This window comes from Diabrotica virgifera, chromosome 8, assembly GCF_917563875.1.
Source record: "Diabrotica virgifera virgifera chromosome 8, PGI_DIABVI_V3a".
NCBI lineage: Eukaryota > Metazoa > Arthropoda > Insecta > Coleoptera > Chrysomelidae > Diabrotica > Diabrotica virgifera.
This window is the reverse complement of record NC_065450.1, coordinates 47,354,724-47,369,003: the sequence shown is the minus strand read 5'-3', so window position 1 is coordinate 47,369,003 and position 14,280 is coordinate 47,354,724. Positions and strand designations below refer to the sequence as shown.

Here is a 14,280-nt window from a genome sequence, read left to right as displayed (position 1 = left end):
GTGTACTGCTCGTGTGGGACTATTGTTCTAATAAGAGTAGGGTGATTGAAAGCTTTTTAATTGTAGTTAAAATGCCATATCGGCAGTCATATAATAAATAGCAATACAAAGTAAAAAGGTGGATTTAAATTAAAAATTAAAACAGCAATGTAGGTAAACAAAACATTACAAATTTAAGGGTGGAGAATTGGAATAGAAATTAAATAGAAATGTAAATGTATTAGGAAGTAATTGTTTGTGAATAGCAACTATGTTTTAAGTGATATAAGCTATGGATAGATATTAATAAACTATTGAACCAGATAATGGAAATTGGTAGTAAATTATATTTTCTTGGTATACCTACATTGTGTTATAAAATTTTTGTCAATAAATAAATACTTGCTAGTTATGTACATAACACATAACACAATGTAGGTATACCAAGAAAATATAATTTACTACCAATTTCCATTATCTGGTTCAATAGTTTATTAATATCTATCCATAGCTTATATCACTTAAAACATAGTTGCTATTCACAAACAATTACTTCCTAATACATTTACATTTCTATTTAATTTCTATTCCAATTCTCCACCCTTAAATTTGTAATGTTTTGTTTACCTACATTGCTGTTTTAATTTTTAATTTAAATCCACCTTTTTACTTTGTATTGCTATTTATTATATGACTGCCGATATGGCATTTTAACTACAATTAAAAAGCTTTCGATCACCCTACTCTTATTAGAACAATAGTCCCACACGAGCAGTACACGTCACAGATCTGGTTTTGACCTTAAAATAATCAGTTTGCAACTGCACAATCAAGTTCTAACATACACAATAATTACTTAATACATTTACGATCCAAACGTTGTCAATCTTACATTAATAATAAATAGAATTCTTTAATATATATATATAAATATAGATAAAATTAAAATAAAATAAAAATAAAATCTTTAAAATCAACACACATTAAAATTGTAAAATTGTAAATAAGTCATTCACTAATTTGATTTACACAAACATAATAACAGACATAGATTTGCTGGTTAACTTACACCAACTATCTCATCACCCTCAAGAACACCTAAGTCCCATAGATTTGTTTACCTTTGCTGCATCGTCCGTCTATTCCACCATATCCCGTTAACATAACTTTAAAAGAAACATCATGATAATGAAAACTGAGTTGATAGCACCTTATATCCGAATCATTTTGTAACTTGTTACCTTTGACCTGAAGATGCTCTACAAATTTTAAAGAGCGAAACCGGTCGTCGGAAGTTATAATAAAGATTGAGAGTAAGTCTGACTTTTACTTCATTTAAAATCAACTCTCACATGCAACCCATTCAAGATTTTAATTATTTTGTTATTAACAAAATAAGAACATATTTTGAGTAATTGCTACTAGTCGTATTCGATTCAGCGACCAAAAATACACCAGAGAAGACCTTAACACTATCAATTTATTTACAGGGCTTCTAATAATTCCTGAAAAATACCTAATTTTACAATAATTTGTTAATAACAATTAAACGCACCATTGTTGGGCTTCCAGACCACTTCCATTGGATTTAGCCACCCAAAAAACCTATAATACCACCATCAAATCACGGCGAGCTAAAATTGCTCACGGGACCCCCTATGTTGCGACTAGACTATGGCGTTTGATGGCGACTGTAGGGCGAAATATGCTTGAATCCTTTTACCACCAAGTTATAATACTATTTACGTATGCGAATCTGTACTTCGAGCTTATTTTCAGAAAATTGCACTTAAACCCTTTTACTTCTAACCCCCTCAATTATCTAATAACAATTTTATTACCTGAAAAACATATGAATTCTGTCCACATATCTGCAGTAAAGCCGAATAGGATGGCACGTTTCGGATTGAACATCTTGGAACGTCAAGAAATCGTTAGGCATTTGAGGTGGCCCAGCCATTTCACTGGCTCTCTGCAGACCCAATACCAGCAGATCCAAAACCAGACCATAATACTGAGTAATGAACGAGGCAAACTGCAATCCTCGAATAATTCCGTAACTGTTGGTGTGATTCATATCTTTGTAGTTTATAACGACGTTATTCTTAGCGGTCATGTAATCAGCTATGTTGTGGTCCACTATCAATCGGAGAAGTCTGTTAAGTAGAGTCAAATCGATCTTTTCATATAGTTTTTCAAACTTAGATTCCAGTAACACGTTACACTCCCCTTCATTCACATCCCACACATCTTGTAAATTGTTAATGCCTTGGCACCATTTATAAACAAGTAATGGAGGAGGTTCCGTATCAGCTGGTTTGATCCACGGAGGAAATAGTCGTCGTTTGTCAGCTTCATACCAAAGATATTGATCTAAGTACGCATCAGTTATTTTTTCTAGCGGTTCTACATCATACACAGGTATCAAATGACTGTACAAATCCATGAACTCTATCCCTACCTCTTTGAAAGCTCTTTGTGTTAAAAGATGACGTTTTATCCTCGATAGAGCTTCGTGAGGATTATCATAAGCCTGCTCAATTAGACCCAATTCTTCTCTTTGACTCTGATTCAGACGCGATTTTACACTGTAAGCTTCTTTTAATCTTTCTAATGCCAAAATAAGCAGCTTGGTGTCGTGTTTGTATGACAGAGGTGGGAAAGGTATCGGTGCAAACCTTCTCGATTCCAACCAATGGACAGTGGTGGTGTAAATGGCAACAGCTTCTTCTGGTGAAATGTACGGACCGTCCTTCAAATAGTTATGCTGTCTTTCTTGTTCGGCTTTTAGATATAATCTAGTAAGCCGTCCAAGATTTTTCTTGCAAACTGTTTTATCGACAGTTGCTCCTCTACGGATCCTCTCGCGATTGTAATGGGCCGTATTTGTCCACCAATCAGCCTTCATCTTTACGTATCGAAGAATCATGTTTTCGATAGGTATCGGCAGACCTGGTACTTTCCAAGGAATATTAGCTTTCCAACATCTCCAGGCTTCTGATAAATGTTGAAGTATAGTTCTTGCCTTGTTCTGCTTTATACCTAAAAAATTTAAAGATAATTAGAATTAAAAGAATTTGCTGTAAAACGAAATCAAGAGGCGTCCTATATTTCAGTTCGTTCAGAGAGCGTCAAAAACGCCGTTACCACTGGCGAAGCGTTTATGTAACCACTTTGGTAACAGTTAAAAATTTTGCAAATAAATATTTAATCACGATGAATAATTACATTTACCAATATTTTTACCAATAGAAATATATTATTATATTATGTGTTAATAGTACCTAATTCAGTAAATAGCCAACTACTCGTAGACACACGAAAATATTGGCGAGTTCATGTGACTCAGTTGCACTTTATTATACTTTGTTACCAGTTTCATTTGTGGTTACAATGGATATATCCTCGCTGTCGCTCGGGACCGGCTAGTGGCTGAAAATTTTGAAGGAGCGACGGCGTGGGTGCTCTGTGTATATCAGTAGGCCTGTTACCAGTTTTTGATTTGGTTGCAGTACCTATTACAGTGTGCGTGCAATTAACCATGGATTTCAAAAGTAATTCTCCTTGTATAATTTTGAAAAAAAAATGAGATTATTGAAAATGAAAGACCTATTTTAAACAATTTTAAAAAGGAATCAAAAAAAGTAGTTCGATATTTTAAATTTAGTTGGTACAGTGAAAATCCTTGGTTATGTGGTTGCAAGAAAAATAGACTGTATTGTTGGCAATGTCTTCTGGTTTCTACAGAAAAATGGGTGGACCAGGTTCACGATTTAAATATTTTTAGAGTTCTAAAAAGGAGACATAAAATTTCTCCGTTACCTACATGTACAGTGCGGGCAATAAAAATCTTTACATTGCCAAATAAATCACCAAATTTGAAGACAATTTGCATGCGTTTTGTCTGCGCTTGGAGGGATGAGTAGGGGAGTGGGTATAGCTTACTTGCGACGGCAATTATCTGTAGTTTACGGACCGCTTGGCTTATTTAGGGTATTCTGCGCGTTTGCACTGTAAACAGTTGGATTTGTGTGGGTAGTCAGTGATAAGCTTCTTCTCATTTACAGCGTAAAGTTTGAGATCGTCAAATTCTAAATTGAACTGACAAATATGGGTCGAAAGAGACTAACAAAAGAGGAGAAGGTTCGTGCTTTAACATTACTGGAGAAAGGAGACTCTGTAATTACCGTAACACGTGATATTGGTGCTTCAAGGGGGACTATTTATCAAGTGAGACGTTGCAGCCGAACGTTTCAGTTGATAATATCACGGCCTATGGTAATTACAGAGTCTAATTACTCCAGTAATGTTAAAGCACGAACCTTCTCCTCTTTTGTGAGTCTCTTTCGACCCATATTTGTCAGTTCAATTTAGAATTTGACGATCTCAAACTTTACGCGGTAAATGAGAAGAATGTAACACTGACTACCCACACAAAGCCAACAGTTTACAGTGCAAACGCTCAGAATACCCTAAATAAGCCAAGCGGTTCGTAAACTACAGATAATTGCGGTCACAAGTACGCTATCCCCCCTCCCCGACCCTCCCCTCCAAGCGCAGACAGAACGCATGCAAATAGTCTTCAAATTTGGTGATTTATTTGGCAATGTAAAGATTTTTTTGCCGGCAAACAGCTAAAATAACTGCTAAACCAGTTTTCCCAAAAATAGCATTTTTTTCTATAATTTGTTCAGACTATAAGTCTATCTTTATATTTTAAACGTTCTTATACAATTCTATTATTCTTGTACATTATACCATTGATTCAAATTTTACAACAAATAAACAAAAAAGTATGGCAACACTGTGACTCACAAACATAATATCTCAGATGCCAAATAAATAAAGGTTACAGTCGAAAAAATGAAAGAATACCCATGAACGATCATATCAAGCACATATTTTGGATTTGCTGCCTTTTTCTATAAATAACAAACGAGAGAGATAGATTATTAAGTGTTGTCTACTAAGCAAAAACGTTATCCAAGACATACGCACTTACATATTTATAATTGACAGAGTGAGACGGCGATACAATTGTTCAACGTAGTTATATTAATTTAGTAGAAAATTTAAACTCACACTTGACTATTTCTGTACTTCTAATGTTAGAAAAACATTCAACATCAGTAGAGATAATGATTGTATAAATTACTATTCGAGTAATCGTGCTGGTCAACTATAATCTGACAGATTCAATTTCTGTCACTTTGACAGTGAAACTGGGTTAGGTTCGGTAAAGTTTATAAATTTTAATAATCAGTCGTATTAACTTGAATAAACTCAGTTCTTTTAAAAGCTATTTTGATATTATATTGTATTTTTGGTTTGGTAAGTATTTATTTAATTAAAATAAGTCAATAAAATTTGTAAGTACAATCTAAGTAATCTCTGTCAATATGGTTAACTTCTGTCTATGAGTTTGTCAAACGTGTACATATTACTCTGACTTTTCAATCATAGTGTATAAAATTACAGATTAGTATTTTTTCCCTCCGGAAATCGTCCTCAGAAAGTTAAAAATAAAATTAGGTTTGAAAATTCTGGGAAAATTTCATAACCTGATGTTTTTAGGTGATGTGTACTTTCTATACAAATGGAATGTTGGTCTCGATCTTATGGACACTAACAAATTGTGGTTGAACTTGTATAAAACCCAGAATTTTTAAACCTAATTTTACTTTTAATTTTCCGATGACGATTTCCGGAAGGCAATTCGAAACGTCAAACAAATATTATTTTTTATTGAATAAAATGAAAAAAAGAAAAAATATCATTTCCGCCAATATTTTTGATATTCCTTGGCTTTTATTGTTTTTTAGTCCCTTTATTTCATGTTCTATTTCTTTCTTTGTAGAGGTATTTTTCTAAGATCATCTTCAATTTCAAATACAACTTACCTTCAGGCATCATGTCGACAATATCGTGCATAACCGAAGCTCTAAGTTCAAGATCAAAGTGAGACTCAACCCTTTGTTTTGTGACAGTTTTTGCAACTCCTTTCGAGTGTCTTCCTTCGAATTGACGTGACAGAAGGTTTCCCAACCACCTTTCCAAAAGAGGTGTAATGCCCCTCATAAAGAACAACCAGACTCTCCATCCAGGCGCCCAAAAACCGCAACCCGGTCCTTTGCCCACCGGTCCCTAAAATAATTTTATTTTTTGTAAAAAAATACTAGGCCTGGATCCCGCGTACCAAAAAAAGTTTATTAATAGGAAAGTGAAAATTTGTTAAGAGCTTAACGGTGTCTAGTCGGACAAACTTTGATGTATGGAAACACTGAAACAGGTAAGTTTTAATTGTGGAACAGGTTAAAAGTTTCGAACGTCAGACTACGAAAACGTCTCATGTATTTTGTCGGACAGAACTTTCAATTGATCTGTTACCCTTTCATTAAACTCTCATGCAAAAATCAGACTGCTATTTATCACCGATATAATTCCTGTCATTTGACATAGTCTACGTGATGGACTCATTAAAATGTCCAACATATTTGTCGGACAAACATTTTTTCATATATTATATAAAGTTTGCTATTGAATAAACTTAAAAACAACCTGCTAGTTTTCACAATCATAAACTTGACAGAATGACAAGTTCCACAATTAAAATCACGTTCAACAATTAAAACTTCCCCTGTTCCAGTGTTCCCATATATCAAAGTTTGTCCAACTAGACACCGTTAAGCTATTAACAAATTTTCAGCTTGCTATGAATAAACTTTTTTTGGTATGCGGGATCCAGGTCTGTACTGTCCGTATTGTACAAAAGCCAGAAATATCTATACCACAGAATCTTTTACACCACATATTCCAAAAAATACACTCACCGGCACGAAAAGCGGGCACGCCTTGAATGTTTGCCGAAACACACTTTATTTTTGATTGTTACTTTTATCGACGATTGGCATGCTCTCATATAGGATTTTAAGGTATGTTTCAGGTATAACTATACAAACTTAAAAATGTATGCAATAAAAATAAAATAAAAGCATTATCTTGTAAAAGACAAATTTAACCCTTTAACGTCGGGAACCGCATATACGCGCAAAAGTTTTCTTGCCTCATATACGGGAGTTTTTGGGCATTGCGCTTCCGTGCTCTTCCGTTTAACACTTCCACGCATCTATGCATTTCCCGACTTTTGTGGTAAATAAGTTCGTTAGTGCAAAATTGAATAAACAAGCACACAAGATAAACGTTTTATTAAATATTTATAAAAATGAATATAACGTTTCCTGCTGTGAAGTACATTTTGATACAAGTGAATATATGCATCTCCCGTATATGGAGCACATTTAAAAACTCCCGTCGCGAAAGGGTTGAAATCCCTAAAAAGGGTTATATCACAACAGAACGTTTTCGGAATCAATACTCCATCATCGGTGTTATCACAGGTCACATTATGTTTTTTGAACCACCAAGATATACGGATAAAAACCCGAAGTTGTTTTAAAATTGTGCAGTTTACATTATATTATAAAATTTTAAGGAATGTAAAAAATATTCCCAGATTAACTCTCGGCATCACACGACATCAATCTGGGAATATTTTTAACATCCCTTAAAATTTTATAATATCATGTAAACTCCACAATTTTAAAACAACTTAAGGGTTTTTACCCGTATATCTTGGTGGCTAAAGGTAAAACTTGTAATGTGACCTGTGATAACATTGATGATGGAATATTGATTCCGAAAACGTTTTGTTGTGATATAACCCTTTTTAGGGATTTTAAACATACCTTTTACAAGATAAGGTTTTTCTTTTTTTGTATAGTAAAAACAATTGAACGTGCATAGCTTCCTTGTAACATTGAAGTACGGCTAAGATGATAACTTCAAATAGTTGAAATTTTCTAATATCTTTAAAAATTTCCTTACAACCCGGGAGCAGTCGCGCTCACTTCTGTAACGTGAACAGTCGCGTGTTAGATTTTATCTCACAATACAAATTTAAATACGAATTTACAACAAAAATTTATTTTATAGTATTTTTATTTACTTGCTATGTTAGAAATATTATTTCTAACAATAGGGAACTTGCACTAAAAAATTTTTTTGCATAAAATTGTTAATTTATGTTTAAAAATGTTACATTCAAAATATTACGTCTTAACAATGAATAGTGTACGTACAACATCTGATCAAAGTTCTGCGCCTCAAATTTCCGTTTCAAACAACTTCAAAAGCGCGAGCTTGGGTCTGACGTCACAGGCCACTCTTATCGTCTTTGCCCGTTCGGTGGGCTATTGATTTGAATGCAGTTTGCCATTGCCAGTTATGCGTGTCGAATAACTGTGACGTTTGCTCGGTATTTATGTTATTGTATTTAGTGTAGTTTAGTGTATTTATTGTGTAATATACTTTATCAAAATGGAAAACAAATCTGCGCAATATAAGTACTGTATAGTGCCGGGATGCAAAAGCACAACTGTCAGAACATCCAACAAACATTTTTTTACTCTACCAAAAGAACCAAAACGTCGATTAAAATGGCTAAAGGCATGCAGGAGAGATAAACAGGATATTTCACAAAAAAGCATAGGTCTTTATGTCTGTGAGGATCATTTTGATGTAAGTATTTATCTAATTAGGCACCTATTTTCTACTTAAAAAAATATTAGTTATCGTTTCATGAAAAGTGCCTACTTATACTTGTTTATTTGTTGCAGTTGAAACAAGATATGGATAACTATATAAAATTCAAGATTATGGGTGGTCCCAAAATTATTAAGTCAGGTGTTGTCCCGCACATATTTGATTGTCAACCAGACAGAAAACGAGCTTCTTCTCAGCCTGTGAGGGAAGCAGCCCTTAAAAGGGTTAAACGACAGCTTCTTGAAGATGCCGCTTCTACATCTAAGTCTGTTTTAGAGGACAATGATGATAAGAGACAATGTGATCCTAGTTTCACAAACTTAGTACAATCAGGACCTGAATTAAACCAATCAGCTTTACCTCAAAAACTGAATAATGCATCAACACAGACTCACATCAAAATAAGAAGTAAAGGTATTCAGTGCAAATTTCAAAGGAGTGTTACAGTCGGGTTGTCGCCATTGAAAATACATAATAAGGATGCAGGAAATTCACCTATAAAAGACTTGCAAATATTTGAAGATACAAAAAGTGAATCAGGAAGTTCTGTATTTGAAGAGTATAGTGAATATAGTGGTAGTGACGACTGTTGGTACAATGAAAGTGATTCTTTATCTTGTGATGAAGATACGAAAGAAGAGGAAGCAAAACAATTTAAAAGTTTGTCTTTGAAGTGTACAGTGATGAAGTTACAATACAGACCTAGACTGTATATGGGGCTACCAGAATATGCATTTTACACGTTTCAATTAATGGAAAAATATTGTAAGACTCAAACAATGCATCTATTTTTAACTCTTAAAAAGATAAGAACAGGACAAATATTTATGTCTTTTGGAGATGATTTCGACATAAGCGAAAGCAATGCATCCAGAATATTTGCAAAATCTGTTCCATTACTTAGTAAATATTTAAGATCTTGTATTTTTAATCCCCAAGTGAGTTCAGTTAAATTAAACTTACCCTTAGCATTTCGAGCTCGTTATAGTAAAGTATTTTGTATTATCGATTGCTTAGAAATTGAAAAACCATAAGATTCTGTTAAACAGTCCTTAACATGGTCTGAATACAAAAAGTGCAATACTCTAAAATATTTAATTGCTTGCACTCCTGATGAGATTATTAATTTTATTTCTACTGCTTTCGGTGGAAGAACGTCGGATGCAGTTATTCTTGAACATAGTGGTTTTTTAAATGTTCTTCCACCGAAAGTGGCGGTAATGGCTGACAGGGGTTTTAAACACATAGAGCATTTGTTAGTTAGCAGAGATTGCCAATTAATTAGACCACCAAGTGTATCTTCAAGTACAAAACTTACAAAAAGTGAAGTATTTGAAACAAAAAGAGTAGCTAGTTTAAGAATTCACATTGAACGAGTTATATGTAGATTAAGAGAATTTGCTTGCTTAGCCTCCATGCCTGTATTGATAGCAAATTGATATCACATACAGATAATATAACAAAAATTGTTTGTGCACTCATAAATTTACAGTCAGGAGTAATATCGGGAAAGTAATTTTAAACTGATTGTTTTGTATATCTACTCAATGATTTTGTGACCGAAATACAAGGAAAATGCGATCGAAATACTAGGAATTTTCAATTAAAGACGATTAAAATGTACTATTATACTTAATCGCTTTCTTTTAAAAACTCCTCGTGAGTAATAGTACTTATACGTTATAAACACATTAGTAAGTTCTAAACATTTATAAATTTCACTTTAAAGTAAATAAACTGATTGTAGAACTATGCAAGAATACAAATAATAGCTGGTAATTTCCATTTAAATACGATTAAAATGTAATATACCCGTAATACCTAATCGCGTTGTTTCCGACTGCTAGCTAGCCCGGTTGACCGTGGCCTCTGACGTCAGACGAATAGAAGGACGTTCAAGAGCCTCCTAAGATATCTGAATTTTATAGCATTTTCAAAACGTCGTAATTAGCGTACGGGTTAAAAATATTTGTTTTTTTCGCATGCAAGCGTTTTAAGATCATGTTACCTTATGTTTTTTAATATTATTTTAATATTTAAAAATTTATGCAAGTTCCCTATTATTATTAAAGCTAATGGCTCTCCCCAAAGCCATAAATTCCACAAAAAGAAGAAGAAAAAAAATGCCTACGCATTACTACATCCTTCCTCGAGGCACTTACGAAAGTTTTTCAAAATTGCAAAATTTTTCATCAAGTTATCGCGAAAATGGAGAAAATGTTAGATTTTTTCTAACGGCGCGACTGCTCGCGTGTTAAAGACATTTCTCGTTAAAAACTATCTTTGGGGATTTCTGCTAAACTCTGTTCAGTTTTTGTGCTGGTGAGTGTAGGTATATACTGGGCTGTTCAATAAGTTTTGCGGTTCGAAAATAAAAATACAATTTTATAATTTTAACTATTTATAATGGGAAATAAGCCACAATATTATTAAAAAATGATTTTTATTAACGTTTCGACGCCCAAATCGGGTGCCGTTGTCAAAATACAAAATACTATTAACATAAACAAAAATGTTGTTGCTTAGTAAAAAAATTCTTCTAATAATTTATTTAATTTGACTCATTTATATCGGCAATTCAGATAAATATGATACATTTTAAAGTAGAAGACTTTAAAATGATATTGCCAATATTTATGAGTTGCGTTCCTGGGACGACTTTACTGAAAGATAGTTCATTCGATTACATCAAAGCAACCCCAACTCAAGAATATCCGTCACAAAAAAATCATAGCACGTGATCTGTCTTTAAAAATACAACCATATGCAACGGTGACATTAAAATTCTCGCGTTAGAGATCTCATAGTAAATCACGAGGGAAAACCAGGAAAAACCTCGTGATACTATCCCGACATCGTAAGTATTTGGTCTTACATTTAATTTACTCTCAAAATTAATACCAAATTCTGACTTTACTATAATTTTGTTTAAATTATAAATAATATCAATAATACATGGATATATAAGTAATACTAAAATATAAAATATGTACTAATTCGACTATTGACTTACTAATTGTGGTATTTTCTTTCTATTGACTTCCTCTTTCAGTATGGGTATCCACATCCTACTGCATTCCACCGAGGAATTTGCGACACAATTGGTTTCGTTTAGCATAATTAGAGCCGCTTCTTTGATTTTTCTCTTTTTACTATCTGTTTCTTTCAGGACTATACTTGAATCTCTCCACTGAACTCTATGTTCATTATCCCATGCGTGTTGACATATTTGAGATCTATCAAATTCTCTATTTTTAATATAAGATTGATGTTCACTTATTCTAACGTTTAATGGTCTTGATGTTTCACCTATATAAAACTGTTCGCATTCACAACGTATTTTATAAATACAATTCTTTGTCCTTTCTTGTTCATTGTTAGGTTTAGTGTTAGATAGAATAGATCTCAATGTGTTGGTTGTTTTGAATGTTGTTGAAATGTTGAATTTATTTCCTATTGTTTTAAGTTTCTCGGATAGTCCTTTTATGTATGGTATTGATATTTTCCTCGTATTATTTCTTGTGAATGTTGTAGGATCCCGTTCTATGTTGTTCTGTTCCATTCGATCCAATCTTGACAATTCCTTATTTATAAACGATAAAGGATAATCATTTTTTAATAAAACAGATGTTAATAATTGTTTTTCTTCTAAAAATAAATTTTCGTGAGAACAAGTAATTTTGGCTCTATCATACAGGGTGTCTGCGTAACTTTGCACCATATGGAAAACTTTTTTAATATCAATTTTACGAAAAAAAGTCATTCTTTATAAAGTGCTCTGCATAGTCTAAAACCTAAGGTTCAATCATCAGATATCAAATTTTGTCAACAGTATACGAGGTATGTCAAAAAATATTAATTTCGCTTAAGAGCAAACTACCTTTATATTTCAAAATATCAAAAAAATTTATTATGAAAAGTTATTTGTAATTAAAAACCATATTCAAATATGCAATAACAGCCATCTACGAGAAAAAAAATTTCTGAGATTTTCCTAAATTACTGATTCCGAACATCATTTTTATTTATTAGACCTGTAATAACTCTTTTATTAATAATTTTAGGAAAAAAAGGTATTCTTCGTAAAAATCTGTGCATGGTCTAAACCTCAAGATGCAACCATCAGTTATCCAAGTTTGTTAATTTTATACGAAGTGTATCAAATAATATGAATTTAGAAAGAATTCTTTCTATATTCTTTCTAAATTCATATTATTTGACACACCTCGTATAAAATTAACAAACTTGGAAAACTGATGGTTTTATCTTGAGGTTTAGACCATGCACAGATTTTTATGAAGAATAAGTTTTTTTCCTAAAATTATTAATAAAAGAGTTATTACATGTCTAATAAATAAAAATGATGTTCGGAATCGGTAATTTAGGAAAATCTCAGAATTTTTTTTTCACGTAGAAGGCTGTTATTGCATATTTGAATATGGTTTTTAATTACAAATAACTTTTCATAATAAAATTTTTTGATATTTTGAAGTATAAAGGTAGTTTGCTCTTGAGCGAAATTAATATTTTTTGACATACCTCGTATACTGTTGACAAAATTTGATATCTGATGATTGCATCTTAGGTTTTAGACTATGCAGAGAACTTTATAAAGAATGGCTTTTTTTCGTAAAATTGATATTAAAAAAGTTTCCCATATGGTGCAAAGTTACGCAGACACCCTGTATAAGGATTTTATGACTCCCTTTTTAACGTTGATGTTATGATTTGATTTGTAATTGAGATATCTGTTGGTATGTGTTGGTTTTTAGGACTATCCGAGAAACTTAAAACAATAGGAAATAAATTCAACATTTCAACAACATTCAAAACAACCAACACATTGAGATCTATTCTATCTAAAACTAAACCTAACAATGAACAAGAAAGGACAAAGAATTGTATTTATAAAATACCTTGTGAATGCGAACAGTTTTATATAGGTGAAACATCAATACCATTAAACGTTAGATTAAGTGAACATCAATCTTGTATTAAAAATAGAGAATTTGATAGATCTCAAATATGTCAACACGCATGGGATAATGAACATAGAGTTCAATGGAGAGATTCAAGTATAGTCCTGAAAGAAACAGATAGTAAAAAGAGAAAAATCAAAGAAGCGGCTCTAATTATGCTAAACGAAACCAATTGTGTCGCAAATTCCTCGGTGGAATGCAGTAGGATGTGGATACCCATACTGAAAGAGGAAGTCAATAGAAAGAAAATACCACAATTAGTAAGTCAATAGTCGAATTAGTACATATTTTATATTTTAGTATTACTTATACAGTCAAACCCGCTTATTAGAATACCTCTTAAAGCAATATCCCGGTTTAAGGAATAAAAATTTGAGGTACCGAAACGTTTCTACTAGCGACCAATGATTGGTTATTAGAATATCCCGGTTATAGGAATACTTTTGATTGGTACGAAGGCTATTCCAATAAGCGGGTTCGACTGTATATCCTTGTATTATTGATATTATTTATAATTTAAACAAAATTATAGTAAAGTCAGAATTTGGTATTAATTTTGAGAGTAAATTAAATGTAAGACCAAATACTTACGATGTCGGGATAGTATCACGAGGTTTTTCCTGGTTTTCCCTCGTGATTTACTATGAGATCTCTAACGCGAGAATTTTAATGTCACCGTTGCATATGGTTGTCTTTTTAAAGACAGATCACATGCTATGAT

General features: G+C 32.6%; 1 protein-coding gene across 1 annotated transcript in view; it reads right to left on the bottom strand.

Moving 5' to 3' along the window:
* Nucleotides 1-14,280, bottom strand: part of LOC126889947 (pre-mRNA-processing-splicing factor 8) — a 194,841-nt gene that overhangs the window by 65,239 nt on the left and 115,322 nt on the right. The window contains exons 10-11 of the mRNA XM_050658702.1: nt 5,880-6,123; nt 1,821-3,021 (exon numbers count right to left, since the gene is read on the bottom strand). Coding sequence (XP_050514659.1) covers nt 1,821-3,021; nt 5,880-6,123 — 1,445 coding nt within the window. The remainder of the gene's footprint in view (nt 1-1,820; nt 3,022-5,879; nt 6,124-14,280) is intronic.